Source organism: Rhea pennata, chromosome 5 (genome assembly GCF_028389875.1).
Source record: "Rhea pennata isolate bPtePen1 chromosome 5, bPtePen1.pri, whole genome shotgun sequence".
Classification (NCBI taxonomy): Eukaryota; Metazoa; Chordata; class Aves; order Rheiformes; family Rheidae; genus Rhea; species Rhea pennata.
The window spans coordinates 20,401,606-20,417,817 of record NC_084667.1 but is presented as its reverse complement, the minus strand read 5'-3'; the positions used below and the strand labels follow the sequence as shown (position 1 = coordinate 20,417,817).

Below are 16,212 nucleotides of genomic sequence, written 5' to 3'. Positions count from 1 at the left end.
GATCGGGTAGTATCTAACACCCTTCATTGGTAAAATGCTCATAATTGTTTCTGACCTTTCTTTTGTATTCATATAAATAAACAGCAACTGTTAGCTTCTTGAACTGCTGTGTACACAAAAGAGCTAAGAACAGAGGGGTGACTGAAAGCAGAAATGCTTTTTACAGCCTTCTCTTTTTTTAAAAAAAAGAAAAAATTGCTCCTTCTGGTTAGCAGTGAAGTATATTGGTAGGACAGTGCAGCAAATGCTTCTTCTACCACAGTGCTAGATGTATGTGGTTTTTACAGCTTCCAAGATGGCAGCTTTCACCATATTCAGCATGATAAAAGCAAACGTTTACCTGGTCTACCACATTTGCCAATTTGCAGGGTAATTTTTTTGATTAAGCAAAATTCCTCAGTTTCATTTCTTCTCTTTTTTTTTCTTCTTTTTCTTCTTTTCTTACATTTTCAAGGATTGCTTATTTCCTGTATGATAGTGATAAAATATTTTAATCACAAAGCATCTTTCACTGATATAAAGTTGTTTAATTTCTGGCACATTGAAATTTTGCGTATTTTAAAGGAAGTTACATTTTTTTCTGCATGCATATTAATGCAGAGGTCAAGGAAATTGATCATGGGAGGTGAATGTAAGCGTACCTTTCTCCTCTTGTATGTTGCTGGCAATACTTCTAGTAGTAATCAAGTTGTGTCTCATCTTGGTTGCATCTATGGAACATGTTTAAATAATGAGTTAGGGAGATGATAAAACTCAGATTAAACTATACACTATCAAAAAGGTTGGAGTTTGCTGGTCACAAGTGAAGAGCTATCTTCTACTTTTCTGATCAAATTTCCAACATGAAAGGCAGGCAAAAAAGTCCTCAGTCCTGTGAGATGCATGCACCTGCTTGGATTTCTTCTGTCTGTAGATCATTAGGTGAAGGGCAATAGAGAGAGTCAATAGAAAATATAAATAATTGTTTGGTTCAATCAACATTTGGCTGAACGTTTGGTTCAATGAACATTTGGTTCAGTGGGATGAGTCTGCTATTGGAATAGACATGGTTTGTTTTGACTCTGCAATAGACAACATTCAGAAAATGGCTGTTATTGGTTGAAGTAAGCAACTGGAAAATTCTGAATGTATCTTTTGGGGAGCTGAAATAATTGTTATTTGCTGGAAGAATACCTGACATAAAAATAGCTTCTATTCAGTGGAATCCATGCAGGGGTTGTCTGTCCAGGGTGTTTCCTGGGAGTATTATCCTCCCCAGTGCTCTGCCTGTAAAAATTTTTCATTTCCTTTACTACTGCCATGTCAGATGTTCTCGATGCTCACTAGTTCTCATCATTATTATTAATGTTCTTTCTGGTTGTGTGTCAAATCTCTGTAAAACAAATGACAGAAAAGATAGAGAAGATAAGATCGAGGACTGTGTCCCCCTTGCATTTCTTTATTTTTCCAGTTTGTCAAGCAATAGGCAAATAGTATCTGAAATGCTGAAACTGGTCAGGTCTGTATTTTTTTAAAAAATTGTGTGTGTCATCTAAAATAGGAAATGCTGTTAACACTGTGCCTTATTGCTTATGCTCACTGTAATTAAGTAAGTAGGTGATAAAACCACTTTGCATAGAATCGTTGTTTTCAGGTTAGCACTCCTTTGAGCACAGAAAGGATCCTAGATGGTTTCACAGTCCTAGATCCTAAACTGTACCAATGAAATTATTTGTCCTTGCCAGAAACTAATTCTACTCTATCTCCCTTTCTCTCTCAGAAAAATGTTAAGGCTTTTCAGGTTGGAAGTGGTAATTTTCTGTATAGCACAACTTTCTGTGACTCTCAACTTTCAGAGACTTCTCTATTCTGTACTTCAGATCTACTCTAGGTTTGGTCTAGCTAAATATTTCTGAAAGATCATGTGTGCTTAAGGAACAGATCTGTGAAGGTGAGTTTTTTCTTGCAGAAATTGAATAGATTCCAAGCAAGATATCAGTAAGAGAAACTATTCAGTAAAAACTTAATAATTCTCAACCTTAACTGAAGAAGGGTAGCTGCTCAAATATGCAGTATATTTTTTTCAAAATAACTTCTGGTACCTTAAAATATGCTCTTCCATTATTAGAGTGCATACAGTGGAGCCTTCTGCTGAGCTGTAATTGGGGCGTGTGTCCTCCAACCCAGCTTGTTACAACCACTCTTGGGGCCAAATTATCATTTGTAATATTGAACATTTTTTCTGTAGTTCTCCTTCAGTTACTTGCTTATGGAATTCTTGGTCACTTCTGCTGTTGGCAGAATAGTGATTACTTTTTATCAGAGATATGGTTGCATTTAAGAACTGGATAAAATACCTTCTTCATGGAGGAAGATACATGAATCATGCCCCAAACATTTATGCATCTGAAATATCAGGAATGCAAAATAGTAAAACCATTTTTGCACTTTTAATTGCCTATGCAGCTATTTTTGTGAGATTGGCTCACCTAAGACGATTGTTTTAGTTATTCCTGAAGCAATTCAGATCACATCATGAAGAACAGCACAAATACTGTAAACTGATAAATGACAAAATATGTGCATCTCATTTGAGAAAAATCAGAGTGGCAAGATAGAGATGCTCATTCTTCATTCCAATTAATGCTTTATTTATTACGAACTTATATAAAACATTGGCAGTTAACCAAAGATAAGGTCCTAGATTATCTGCAGCCAACAAATGTACTTTAGTCTGACATGGTTATAAATATTTTAATTTTTTTTTTTATTTTGTCCTCCCTTTGCCAGGATTAGCTATTTTTAGTAAATAGCCAGTCGACCTTATCAGAATCAAGAATCAAAAATAGTCTGGAAAAACACTGCAAGGAAATGCTATTTTTAGCTGCTCTGTCTATTCCCTGCTGCTATCCAGCAAGGTCTGATTGCACAACTCGTGCACAAGTGCTTATTTATTCTAGGCAGATGCTTGTCATGACCTGCTCTGTCCCTGAATTCCTCAGTGCAGAAAATCAACTCAATTGATTAAAGATTAATTCATCTTCAAAATGTGACATCTAAGACTTTAGGGATGGGGGAAAGTACACTGATAGAGTGTGTCTGTGTGTTTCTGTCACATTGCAGTTTCTTTGAAGGTAATGCTTGCCTAACTGAATCTCCTCATGCCTCACATCCTTCAGTGGGAGCTATAGCAGCAGTATATTGCATTTCTGTTTCCTTTCAACTTGAGAAGGCAGTAGAGGACCTAGAGTTACTGACATGAAGCAGATTCAACTTTGTTGTTCTGCGCCATCAGTCACAGAACAGTGGCAGTGGAGGTGTGTGGTACAAAACATGCTGTGGAGGTGTTATGGACCAGCTCCAGAGACTGAAACTGCAATTGGCTGCTAGATACAGTTTATTATCAGGCTAATTATAAGCCCAGCTGATATAAATAAGGATTTAGCTCTAAGACATAAACTGAAATAGTGAGGCAAGGTGATCTAGCTGTTACAATATCCTGCCTTACATCAGATCCAAATTGTTTCACTTAGTCTGTTACCTGGTAGTAGCTAGTATCAAATATTTCTGAAGATAAATATGAGCTATGATTTTTAGTTATACTATGTCATACAGTAAAAATGGGGGATGGGGAAGATGTCTCCAAGCCCTTGCTATTCCCCTTCCTATGCACCTTTTACAATTGTCTCCTCTTATTATAGATGGCATTTTCAGAAGGGGCTGCCTCCTGCACTGACTGCATAAGGTGCCCCATAGTCGCACACGCAACTGCTCTATGTGCAGGGAGACACAGAAGGCTCTGTGATTGCTGATTTCTGTTCTGTATCCTGATCACCATAGCAAAAATATGTGACTCTGTATGTGGCAGCAAGCAAGTATATGGCATGATGTTAAAGAGCTTAAAAATGAAGTAATTCCCAGATTACTCCAAATGGGTCATCTGCCAAATGGGAGGCAGGACATAAAAAGGCAAAGCAGAGAGAGAAGTAAAATATCTGATCTCATGTACATTTATAAAAATTGATAGTCTGTTTTCCAGATGCTAATGAATATTTTCACAAGCTATAAATGGCAACCTGGAGTCTAAAAATAGATGCTGCGCTGCAGACTTGTCTGGCTTAGCTACAGCACTAGAATAAAGACTCACTGATGTGGTTTCAGGGAAATCTCTATCAAAACAGACTATATTCTATGTTTTTCTTACTATTTTGAAATAAAATAGCTGAGGCTGCTTGCATTTCTTTCATTCTAAGATCTTACTAAAATTGCATCCTTCCCCAAATTTTCCTACAGGGATGAAGCTCCAATTGATTTGATGCACTTGATTCTCCCTGGAAGAGCAGGGAGGCAGAGGAAGCGCCTGTGGGCGCTGCACGGGCTGCAGCACGCTGCGCTCAGCAGCCCCTGGCCCCCCCAGCCGCACGTGGACTAGCCAGTGTCCTTGTCACACGACACGATACGACGCTGCTGTGGTGTCCCCGTCCCTGCTCCCGCCCTTCCCCAGCTCAGTCGTATGCAGGCACCATTCACAGAGACGAGTCCCCTTTCCGCAGAGATCGAGGCGCTCTTCCCAGCAGCCCGAGCACATGAATGGCTCGGACCCTCTCGATTCATAAAAGTGGCAACGGTCAATTCACAATGAACATGGTTTGCTCCAAATTATTAATCATAGAATCAGTAAGGTTGGAAGGGACCTCTGGAGATCACCTAGTCCAACCTCCCTGCTCAGCAGGGTCACCTAGAGCGTGTTAGACAGAGTTGCATCCAGATGGGTTTTGAATACCTTAATGGAAGGAGACTCCACAGCCTCTCTGGGCAACGTGTTCCAGTGCTCTGTCACTCTCGCAGTGAAGAAATTCCCCCTCACGGTCAGGCAGAACTTCCTTAATGAAACTTCAGAAGGAGGATTCTTGCTTCTGATTTATGAATGAGGCAACTGGTAGCAATTTCAAGCTGATAGGCTAAAAGCAAAAACTTTACATGCTCTAATAAACCCTGATAACTTGAGTTAGGGATGAGGAGAAAGCCAGCAACAGCTCATCAATGCTCAAAAGGGACAAAGTGTGCTTCATTTTAAGATCTGTGAATCCTTTTTGTTGTTGGCTTTGAATGTTGCCAACAAGATGAAGAATTTAGCAGGTGCTGTAATATTCTCAGATTCACCACTATGTAATGTGCGTGAGAGGAAGTTGAGAGTAACTACAGGAAACACTTTAGTGATACCATTTCTCCTCTCACGTGGAAGCACTGAGATGTCTCTGTGCGTGCATGTGGAGAGCTTTGCAGAGAGCAGTTTTCCCAGGGGCAGTTGAAGTAAAAGAGAGCTAACCCATTGCTAACAGCCAGGATTGCTTCAGGACACTATGCTGTGCAAAAGAGAGAGAGAGAGAAGTGGTTTAGAGCAAAAAACCCCATCCTTTCACAAATATGTACCACAGGGTAGCACACCATTGCCTCAACATTGTATGTAAAATCAGAGTAAATGAAAATCAGTATTAAAACACCAAAGAGAGAAAGAAACATTTCAGGTGAGCACGTTGGCACTGTGAGATACAGGTGATAGTAAAGTATCCACTCTGTGTTCGTGGTGTGCGAGTTAGGCATACTGCAGTCAGGCTGCAGTGTCTTATGTTATTTTTTTGCTAAGGATCAGTTCACCTGCAGAACAAGTCACCTCCCAGTACCATTCTGGAACAAAACTAGTGTCTGTTATTCTGGCATGGCTGGAAATTTACCCATCCATTTACATTAGGTCAATTGTCTGTCAAGAGAGGGGCTGGTCCAAGCTGCTCTGGAGAGTGGTTTGGAGTTTCCTTCTTCCGTGGAAGCAGTGTGATCTAACAGCTTGGGAAGCGATGCATTGCGTGAGAAAGCACAAAATAACACTGCAAAAGGTGCACGAAACAACTGCGCGTGAGCAGCGACCGCAAGCGTGTGGAAAAGGAGGGTGGAGGCAGCTCTTTGGTACACACTTGATCATTGCGTTTATCAGAGAACACTCGTTTTCCTTTGAGTGGCTTTTCCATGAGTGCGAGAAGCCGACCCCGGGGAAGCAAAGCGCCCTCCCAGGGAGCAGCAGCCCTCGGCCCCGCTGCTGCTGCTGCTGCTGCCGCCAGAGCCATGGCCTCGGCAGCGCTTCACGGGCTGCGGCGCTTACTGCGGAGGCTAAAACGGCGTGTAAATTCAGCACGGCGCTAAAGGGCGGACGAGGGAGGGCGGACACTGCCCGCGGCGCCGAGAGGCCGCAGGCGCCGCTCCCGGCGACCGTTAACGGCCGCGGCATGGCCGCCGCCGCCGCCGCGCGACGGACGGGGAGGGGGAAGGGGAGGGGGCGGGGGCGGGGAGAGCGCAGTGACGGCCTCCCGCCGCGGCGGGGCGCCCTCGCGGCGGCGCCGAGAGGCCGGGGCGCGCCGCTCCTCCGCTGCCTGTGCGCATGCGCACGCCGCTGGCGGCGGCGGCGGCTGGGCCGGGGCGGCGGCGGCGGCGGCTCCTCTTCGACGTCGTCCCCGGCGCGTCCCGCTCCGGTGCGCGGGGCCGCCGGCGAGCTGGCGGCGCGGGCGCTGGGGCCCGAGCGACTGCGTGCGAAGGTGAGGGTGGCGGGGGGTGCCGGGGCGGGCCGGGCCGGGCCGGGCGCCCACGGGGAGGCGGCGGCCGCCGTCAGGGAGCGGCGAGCAGCGGCGGGAGGGCGGCCGCGCGCTGGGCCGCCGGCACGTCCCCGCGCGGGGAGGCGCGGCGGGGCTGCGTGGCGCCGTGGGAGGCTGCAGCCCCTCTCGCCGCCTCGTCGCGGGTGCTCGGGGGCAGAAGAGCACCCCGTCATCTTTTGCCTCGTCTTCAGCTGCGAGCTCTGTTTCATGTTCCTCCTAGTGCTGTAAATGCTGTTAGGCCTTGTCCTGTGCTTCGTGCCTGCAAGTTCCCCCGTTTGGATGTAGGAGTGATTAAGCGGTTCCGTGAGTGGATAGTTATATCTCATTTTTTTCCCCTCAGATGTAGGTCTAGGCAGCCTTGCCGAGTGACTCAAAAACTTGCCACTGATACGTACTCTCAGCGATAACGAAAGTGATTCTGGCACCAGATGCGGAGGGAGGAATAACATGACTAACAGTCAGAAGTGTATGGGAAATCGTTCATTATAGTGCTGATAGTTACGTAGCATTCTGGCTTCTGTCTTCCTAACAATGTGCAAGTGTTGTCTCATGCAGCAGGCTTTAAAAACTGTCTCCAGAATCCAAATGTGAACCTAAATGGATGAGAGGATGCTAAAGGTGGAGTACATATTGAACAGTCTCTGAAACTGTTTTTGTGCTGTACAGTGTAAGTGCAGTCACTTCATGCGTTAGCAGCCACATCCTAATAGCTGTTGGTTAGGAACTGCCAAATAAATGTCATGTGACTTGTTATTAAGATTGATGTCTTAATGATAGTTACTTTATTTATATTAGCTCTCTAGCATACAGTTGGCAGAGACTTTCTTTCTTCCTCTTGAATCAAGAAAACATCCTATCTTTTTCCAAGAGGAAAAAAAGGATGACCATGTAATTACATCATCCACATTCTTCTTTGGGGAAAAAACATGACTTTTGAACAGCTCTCACTGAGGAGAATACAGGTTGGAGTTACAGTTCTTTATGTAGTATGAAACCTTGAGTTGCAGACCTAAGCAGCTTCATGCATGTAACTAGCAGCTAATCATTCAAACTGTGATTGATTAAAAAAAAAATACCCCATACTGGAACTACATTTTTCCCTCCAAAAATTTATAACGAAAGTCAAAGGTGATAGCAGTTCTGGCTCTGGGTTTATGATACTTTATATTACATTGTGCTTTTCACTCTAAATTGTTTTTCAGGCTATACTGAACTATTACTTTAAATACTTTTCGTATGTGTCTGCAGTGGCAACTCAAAGAGCACTTTTTTGCCCCAAATGGTATAGTGACAAAGACCGTAAGTTAATTCCCAGTCTTTGCCAGAAGAACTTGCATCATTTTATTCAGATATGGTGAGGCTTCTGTAAAACTTGATTTGAAAGCTGCTTTACGTGAGAGAGAGGTAGTAGCATGGTCTCATATTGTGTATGATGCCCCTTCGTAAACCCTTTATGGGGTATCCAGGTTGTTTCTCTTCAGTCACAGCTGATTGTTTGCCTCCTTTTTATTTACAGTGAATATACTTAGACATAGGTAGAGTGGAACCTATGAAGACTTCTTAATTCTCTAGTGTTTGAGGTTCCCCAGTTCCCGCCATCCCCAAGCCATATGCTGTTCTGATTTGTGGTTGTTAACTGGCCAGCAACATCATTCCATGATGCCCAGGATGCCTAGCAGATAAGCTTCATGTTGTTCTTTCAAAGTGACGTTTTCACTATGTAGATCAGTTGGTATCTTTTGTTCCAGTGGCGCATATAGGCATCTGAAGAAATTTTACTGTAATCTGCTGAGGCAAAGAGCCTGCCTTGAATGGGTTAGCCGAATGTTTCTGTAGCTCGTGTGATAGCTATATATCTCTTCTAGAATTCATCCTTAAACCTATTTCTTTATATTTTGTAGAAACAAGAGATAATTGATTCCATTATGTGTGCGTCAGCCAAATACAACACCCGGGGTCCAGCCCTCATCCCAAGAATGAAAACCAAACATCGCATCTACTACATCACTCTCTTCTCCATAGTTCTACTTGGCCTAATTGCTACAGGAATGTTCCAGTTCTGGCCTCACTCCATTGAGTCATCCAGTGACTGGACTGTTGAAAAACGCAGTGTCCATGATGTGCCTTTGGTCAAGCTTCCTGCTGATAGTCCCATTCCTGAGCGAGGTGACCTCAGCTGCAGGATGCACACCTGTTTCGATGTCTACCGATGTGGCTTCAATCCCAAAAACAAAATTAAGGTATACATCTACTCACTGAAGAAGTATGTGGATGAATATGGGACGTCCGTCAGCAATACTATTTCCAGGGAATACAATGAGCTACTAACTGCCATATCTGACAGTGAATTCTACACTGATGATGTCAACCGGGCCTGTCTTTTTGTGCCATCCATAGATGTTCTCAATCAGAACACCCTGCGCATCAAGGAGACGGCTCAGGCTTTGGCACAGTTATCCAGGTACTTACACACATCAGTATGTGTATATGAAGGACTCAAGTAAAGAAGTTCAGCTTAATGCTGGAGAGGAGTATGCTGTAAGTCAGTGCCAGAGCTAGACTTTGAGAGAGAGTATCATCCATATGAGCATACCTTTCTAATTGTCATCTGTTCCTTCTTTTCCCTTAGGTGGGATCGAGGCACAAATCACTTGCTCTTCAATATGCTGCCTGGCGGGCCACCGGATTATAACACTGCACTGGATGTTCCTAGAGATAGGTATGCATTTTGCCATGTTTGAATGTAATAGGTCTGGGTTTAAATGCCACTAAAGAAGCAGCAAGCTCGGAAGTGTAGCTGATAACAAAGACCACACTCTTTAACTTTACAAAGCTTGAAAGCCCACAAAGATGATTAAGGGGTTAGATCATCTCTCATGAGCAGAGGCTGAGAGAGCTGGGACTGCTTAGCCTCCAGATCTCCCCTGAGCCTTCTCTTCTTTTCAGTGTATATAAAATGCTGATGGGAGCGAGCCAAGAAAATGGGGCTGGAGTCTTCTCAGAGGTGCCCAGTGACATGATGAGAGGCAATGAGCACAAACTGAAACACAGGAAATTTCACTTGAACATAAGAAAATACTTCTTTATTGGTGGTGGAATGGTGGTGGAACACTGGAACATGTTATCCAGAGAGGTTTTGGGGTCTCCATCCTTGGAGATATTCAAAAATTCAAAACCCAGCTGGACCCAGTCCTGGGCAATGTGCTCTGGATGACCCTGTTTGAGCAGGGGGATTGGACCAGAGGGTCTCCAGAGGTCCTTTCCAACCCTAAGTATTTTGTGATTCTATGAGCACAACTTTTTTAAGAAGAAGGAAATAGTAAGTTCCTCTTTCCTTCAGGACAAGCATTTATTCCTGAAATTTGACAGATTGGCCTCATCCTTAATTTTGGAAGGGGTGTGATCTGCTGTTAGGCTTGCTGTAAGGATGGAGAATTTCAAGTAGATCTGCATTTTGTGTTACCAAATCTGAAGGTTTTACAGAATGTCCCAGTTAATGCAAATTAGAAGTCCGAAGATGAATCCTAGCTGTAATTTTCTGATATAAATTTGAAGAATGCTTCAAGGTCTTTTAAAGGCAGTTGTCATTCTGGTGAATTTATGTTATTTTAAGAATTGCACTGTACTAATAATCTGACAATTGTTCTTAGTTCTTCTCTGGCAAGTGTGTTTTGAAAATATTTGTCAGGAACATAAAAGGTTTGTGAATCCTGAGGTTAATTTTCACTTCCAGAATAGTTTGCTTTTGGAAGAGGAAAGTAGGTTATAACAAAGAAAGCTGGAATAAGAATAAGAGAAACTTTAAATTTTAGATTCGAAAGTTTTACTAAATACATTTCTGCTAGACTAACACATACGTACGAAGTTCTGCTGAGTGAGGTCCTATGTAACCAGTCCCTCTTCTGAATATCAAGGTTAACTTTCTTCTGCCAAATGTTTTGTCAACAAAATCTTGACTAAGATATGAGATCTTTGCCAAGATGGTGGTATATGGAGTATATTTTAATTTCTTTGCACCATAGATTGTGTAAAGCATTGTCCTTCAGTGCTAAAACAGAACTCATTTTTTCTGGATATGTTCAAAGAGTAAGTTTACCTTTTATAATTACATCACTCGCTGTGAAGTACTGCTTAAGGTTTTGACCTTACTGTATGAAGTATGTTTTATGCATGTGATGCAGGTTAGCCTGAAGAGGGCAGTCAAGCATCGTTCTTAGGAAACCAAACCTATTTATCTGTTAGTACATACCTGTATTTATTTCAAATTTTATATTTCTTGAGATGATTTTTCACTTGATAGTGTTTTGTTTTAATAGGATGTGCTGTTCTGGGATTGTGTGTTTGTTCTTTTACACACATACATGTGTGTATGGAAGAAGAGGATTTGTTAATTGAATGCAGTAGATTTCTTGTACCGCACAACCTTTTTTCTCCATCCTTTATCTTTTATTTTTGGTGTTAATATCCGTTTATATTTGGCCTTATGTATTTTGGCTTACTGTGCAGGAAACATCAGTAGATATTTGTTCTAAGTGCTTGTCATTCTACTGGGCAAAATTGAGTAATTCAAATCAAAACTGAAACCTTTTTAGGTGCTTTGACAACAGCTTTTTGCCAATCAGGTATCTTAAAGGTGCTTTGTTGGCACTACTGTATTTCTGTTATTGGAGAAGTTCCATTAGTGTAAAAATACTTTTACTGGTGATAGTGTTTCATAGCTGGATGATAAAAACCACCCCTTCAGCCAAATGAGATATACTAGTAAAAGTACAGTTTTGCTAATATGACTGTCTGTGTTGGAGTCATCATCTATTTCAGCTATGTGAGGTTACAGTTTCATTTTACACTAGTGTATATATAAAAACAGCAGGCTGATGGTGAAAAGAGTAGTTCTGCTTTTCCTTTGGCCACATGTTCTTTTCCCCTCCCTCAAATGGGGTCTACAGACTCTGCAGTCGTATGTAAAGTTAGATTAGGTCACCAGTCCAATGAAAAACTAATTATTTTGGAGATCAGAGGTAAGAGATTTTTGTGAAATCCAGTTGTTGATCTGACTTGCCCTGCAACTGTATGTCAGGGAACATGCAGTGCTGATGCAAGGAAGGCAGCAGCGACGTTTGGAGCCCAGAAAGTGTGGGAACTCCTTTTTGTAGGGAACAGATGGTTAGATTGGTTTGTGTGTGATGTAAAACCTGGTCACAGGTGTGAAGAGAAATGATCTGTGAAGAAGTCTGTGGCATGGATCTGTCCTGGAAGGACCTGCAATATCTGGTTGTAGTATCCTTCTGGAGACCTCTGGAGATCTTAGTTCATATCTAACAGGACAAGTGAACCGAGTGTATTGTCTTAATTTGAGAACGGGCACACATGTTACAGAGTGGGTAGTTGGCTAAGTGTGAAGGATAACTGCTTGTAGCACAAAGGAGTGAGAGGTGGCAGGCCAAAATAAAGGTACACTGACAGAGCCTGCTGGATTTTGAAGGACAGGACTGAATTGTGCTAATACAACTCCAGAATGACTGGATATGTGGGGTTTTGTGGATCACCAGTGGAAAGCACAGGTGATAGAAGTTTGCACAGGGAGTGTAGCCTACCTTCTTTATTCAGCACATATGAGATACCATACATAGTTGAACAGCAGTATGCTATAAGGTTATGGGATATGATGGAATCATGTTGTATTCATTTACTGCAGAATGTTAATCCAGGTAAATTAAGACCTTATGCAAAAAATGGAATTCAATTGCATAGTAATTTTGTACCTGCAAAAGTCTTTAGCTAGGTCGTCTCACTAAGTGGTTGTTTGTTTATTAAATCTTTAAAACTAATTTCCAGAAGACAGTGTAAAAGCACCTTATTCCATGATTTTGAAGATGGAAGTTTGCCTTGCTGGCTTGAAGGCTGTGTTGCTGATGTTAACTGCCACAATACACGTAACTCCTGTCAGAAAACTTTGAAAATAAGCTCTTTAATATTTCTTAATAGATGCTATTCTAGTTAGTAAAATACTGAGGATGGAAGAATTTCTTTGGCTAACCAATTCTGTAGCCATAGAATTGAACATACGGTCCAAGATTTGTCTTCCTGCTTCAACTTCTCTGGTCAATAAAATCAAGCTCCACTAACTTGAGAGATTTTGAAACTGGTGATGATGGCGGCTGGGCAGGAACATGTAGAGCACAGACCAGTTGGGGTCTTTCTCGAGAGAAAGAAGGATCAATATCTGGAAAGTGGTGAAAAGTTGGGAACAGCCCTCCTTCTCTGTGATCAATCCATTTTAAAGATTATTTGTCCTGAGTACTTTGGGAGTTAATACCTCTATTTCCTCACTGCACCAAACAATGATAATCTGAGTGGAGTTAGTTAACTGGTGTTGGTTCCCTGTGGGTTTCTTTAGGTAAAAGTCTGTATGACACACACCTGCTTTCTCAAGACTGATGAGGTGCTGTCATGTTTACACCAGATTCAATTAAAACAATCTGGTTGTAGTTTCCAAATTAAGGGGTTAAAAAAAGAAGAGGGAGTTGTAAAGTGCAAGAACAGCAATGCCCAAGCCAACTTTTATTCCTTGCTTGTAACTGAGTTTCTGTGAGTGTGACATCAAATGTGGAGCTTGGAGGGCAAAATCTGGTCATAGCACCATTGTACATCTGACACATACATGTCACTAAAGAGGAGGCAGTGGAAAGGAATCCCAACTAGCCACTTGCTTTGGAAGATTAAATCAAGTAAGTGCTGAGTGAGAATTTTTATCATCCTATTCTCAAGACATTTCTGCTACTTCAAGTGATTTGGTTTGTGAGTGAAGAGTACAATAAGGCAGGCAAATTGTTTTGATTTTTTGTAATTTTCATCAAACCAAGCTACACCTCTAATCCTGACTGTAGGATTTTCAAAGAGCTTCTTAAATGACTTTTAGTACTGCTTGCTTGACCAGCTGGGAGTAGTCACACGTACCGCGAAGCGTGATCGTGATATCGGGATGCTAATCAACTCAGTGCTACAGTTTAGAGCGGGAAATGAAGTATCTTGTGGAACCTCTGAAGGGAATTAGAACAGGCAGAACATACTGGTGTTCAAGCAGAATGTCTTGTTCTGAAGGGAAAAAAATGATAGGCAGGATCTTGGATGATAACATAGGTAACTGATTGTACAACAGCTATGGAAAAACTACTTCTTCAAATACTATACTAAGCATTTAGTTCAGGATAACTGAAAACAAGAATATCACCTAATGGATTGTCAGTGCCTCTTTCAGTCTCACTTTAGTTTTCTTTTGATATATCTATTATGATTACTGATGAAACAAGTGTCTGCTCAGCTGTGAACTGTACAAGCTTAAGGAAATAAGGCTTCTAGCTGTAATCACAGGTGCTGCAATGAGTACAGCTCCTCAGGATCCTTTCTGTAGTGCCTGGTGCAATGGTATGTTTGTGTTCTGCTTTTGTCCCTCAAGAATGAGAGAATCTGGATTTGGAAAAATATTTTTCTGCAAATTACTTTATATGGTAACTTTAGCAGACCCAGTATCCCTAGGGCAGCTTCAAGTATAGCACACCCTGTTGTTCTGTGGCAAAGGACAGAAAGTTTAGTGAGCTGTTCAAGAAGGCTCACTGAAAGAAGCTGGATCTGAGCTTCTTCTGGGGAATAGGATGGTGTGTTCGTTGTACCACCTGATCACTGGGGGTGAAATGGTAACTGAAAAGCTGATGTCCTCTGCTCGCATATTGCAGAGTGTGTGACTACACCCATCTGGTCAAGACACTTGATCTGGTATAGGAGATAATAACATAACTTTTTCTTCTGGCAGAGTGAATGATGTGTTGTTTTCTTCTGTATGTGTTGTTTTTGTCTGCTCCTTACAGCTCGCTCTTTCGGTGTGGCGGAAGGTTGCCCCAGCTAGGAAAAGCCACAGACAATCAGGGCCATCCCATTGGGACATTGAAATGTATCTTAATTTATCCAGCTTTGATTATTCCCATGCTTTCTAGCACATAGTATCCCAATCTGCCTCTACTCTTGGAAATTAATTTCAGATCACATGGAGTTCTTGTCATGTTTTTCGTTTATAGCATTCTTTTTTATAACATAAAAATTAAATAAACTCACTAGAATGTGTGATCACTTTGAAACTACAATAGCAAATAATTCCTTATAGTTTTCCAGCTTGAGAAGTCTTGAGTTGCTATAAGCTGCCAAAATACTGTATTACTGAACTTGTGCCTGAAATAAAGCTTGTATCCAATACTTCAAAAGCTATGCTATCTAGTGTTTTAGGGCAAACATTGAGGAACATGTTAATTAATATAAGTAATTACAAATGTATTTATTTAAATTAAAATTGGCTTGGGACATTTAAACTTTCAAAAAATCATGACTGCAACAAATTGTTTCTCTATTTTAGGCAAAAATGACCATTTCCTTAACATCTTATATGTAATCATAAGTTTTCCATTGATGACTGGCTCCCATCTGGTATTAAGCGAGTTTGGGAAAGCTAAAGTGAACCTACCAACTACATGAAAAATACCACTGAGGAAAGTTGAGGAATAACCTGTCTCTTGGAGCATGCATTCTTTTGATAATCTGGTAATGATAATCAGTAACTCATGCCCTGGAGTTTGAATGCTCATCATGCTTTATTTATAATCTCTTTTCTTGTATTTTTCAGAGCTCTGTTAGCTGGTGGAGGCTTTTCCACGTGGACCTACCGGCAAGGCTATGATGTCAGTATTCCTGTTTACAGCCCGTTGTCTGGGGAAGTGGATCTGCCAGAAAGAGGACCGGGGTAAAGAATTCTGTTGAACTGAGCAAAGTATATTCGATACTGTGTTGAATATGGATTCTGTTAAAATATAAGTTTAGCTGCTAACTTGTTGGTAGGCATGGGCAATTTGATAAGCATTGCTGTGCATGTGCCTAAGGCTTGCTATTAAAATGTATCACTCTTCCAGTGCTAGTGGCTGTGCCTAATCTGTCAAGCTGACTTATCCGTGAATTGATGGTTTTTCATAGTGATTCTCTGCTTGTCCTGCTCAAGAAACTGGAGTGTGGAACACGACAGCATGCCGGTGTTTCTAGTAGAATTAAATTAAGATTTGGTTCTAGATCCAGTATCTCTTGGCAGTTCACTGGAAATAAGTAAAAAATAATCATTAATTTGAGTTTTTTAAGTCATGAATAAAGTAGGACAGCAATTCAAAACAATAAAGCAAAATGTTCTCTTTAAACAAAATTTATTTTAGGATAATTAAAAGCAAAGTAACAGCGAAAGGTCACTATTGCAATGATAAAAGAAACACATTATATCTCCAGTGTGACTTTAAAAAGAATAAAGGAGTCATGATGAACAACATGATTGCCTTAGATAGTACCAGCTAATACAACCTTTGGATGCATAAACAGGAGGAATGAGGGTGTGATCTTTACCTTTGTGTGTTTTATGGATACATTTTTTCTGGATCACTTTGGGTGCTTCTGTGGTTCTGGAGTTCTTCCAAAATAATGTTGGAAATTTGGAACAGGTACAGGAAGAAGCCTACTGATGGAACTCTGAAGGAAGAAGGTCTTGCAGAATGAATCTCAAGGA

The 16,212-nt window shown here is 41.6% G+C and overlaps 1 protein-coding gene across 1 annotated transcript in view; it reads left to right on the top strand.

Moving 5' to 3' along the window:
- Nucleotides 1–6,495: 6,495 nt before the first annotated feature.
- EXT2 (exostosin glycosyltransferase 2) overlaps nt 6,496–16,212 on the top strand; it is an 83,165-nt gene continuing 73,448 nt past the window's right edge. The window contains exons 1-4 of the mRNA XM_062577237.1: nt 6,496–6,566; nt 8,525–9,084; nt 9,253–9,342; nt 15,295–15,411. Of these exons, the coding sequence (XP_062433221.1) occupies nt 8,549–9,084; nt 9,253–9,342; nt 15,295–15,411 (743 nt within the window). The 5' untranslated portion in view covers nt 6,496–6,566; nt 8,525–8,548. The remainder of the gene's footprint in view (nt 6,567–8,524; nt 9,085–9,252; nt 9,343–15,294; nt 15,412–16,212) is intronic.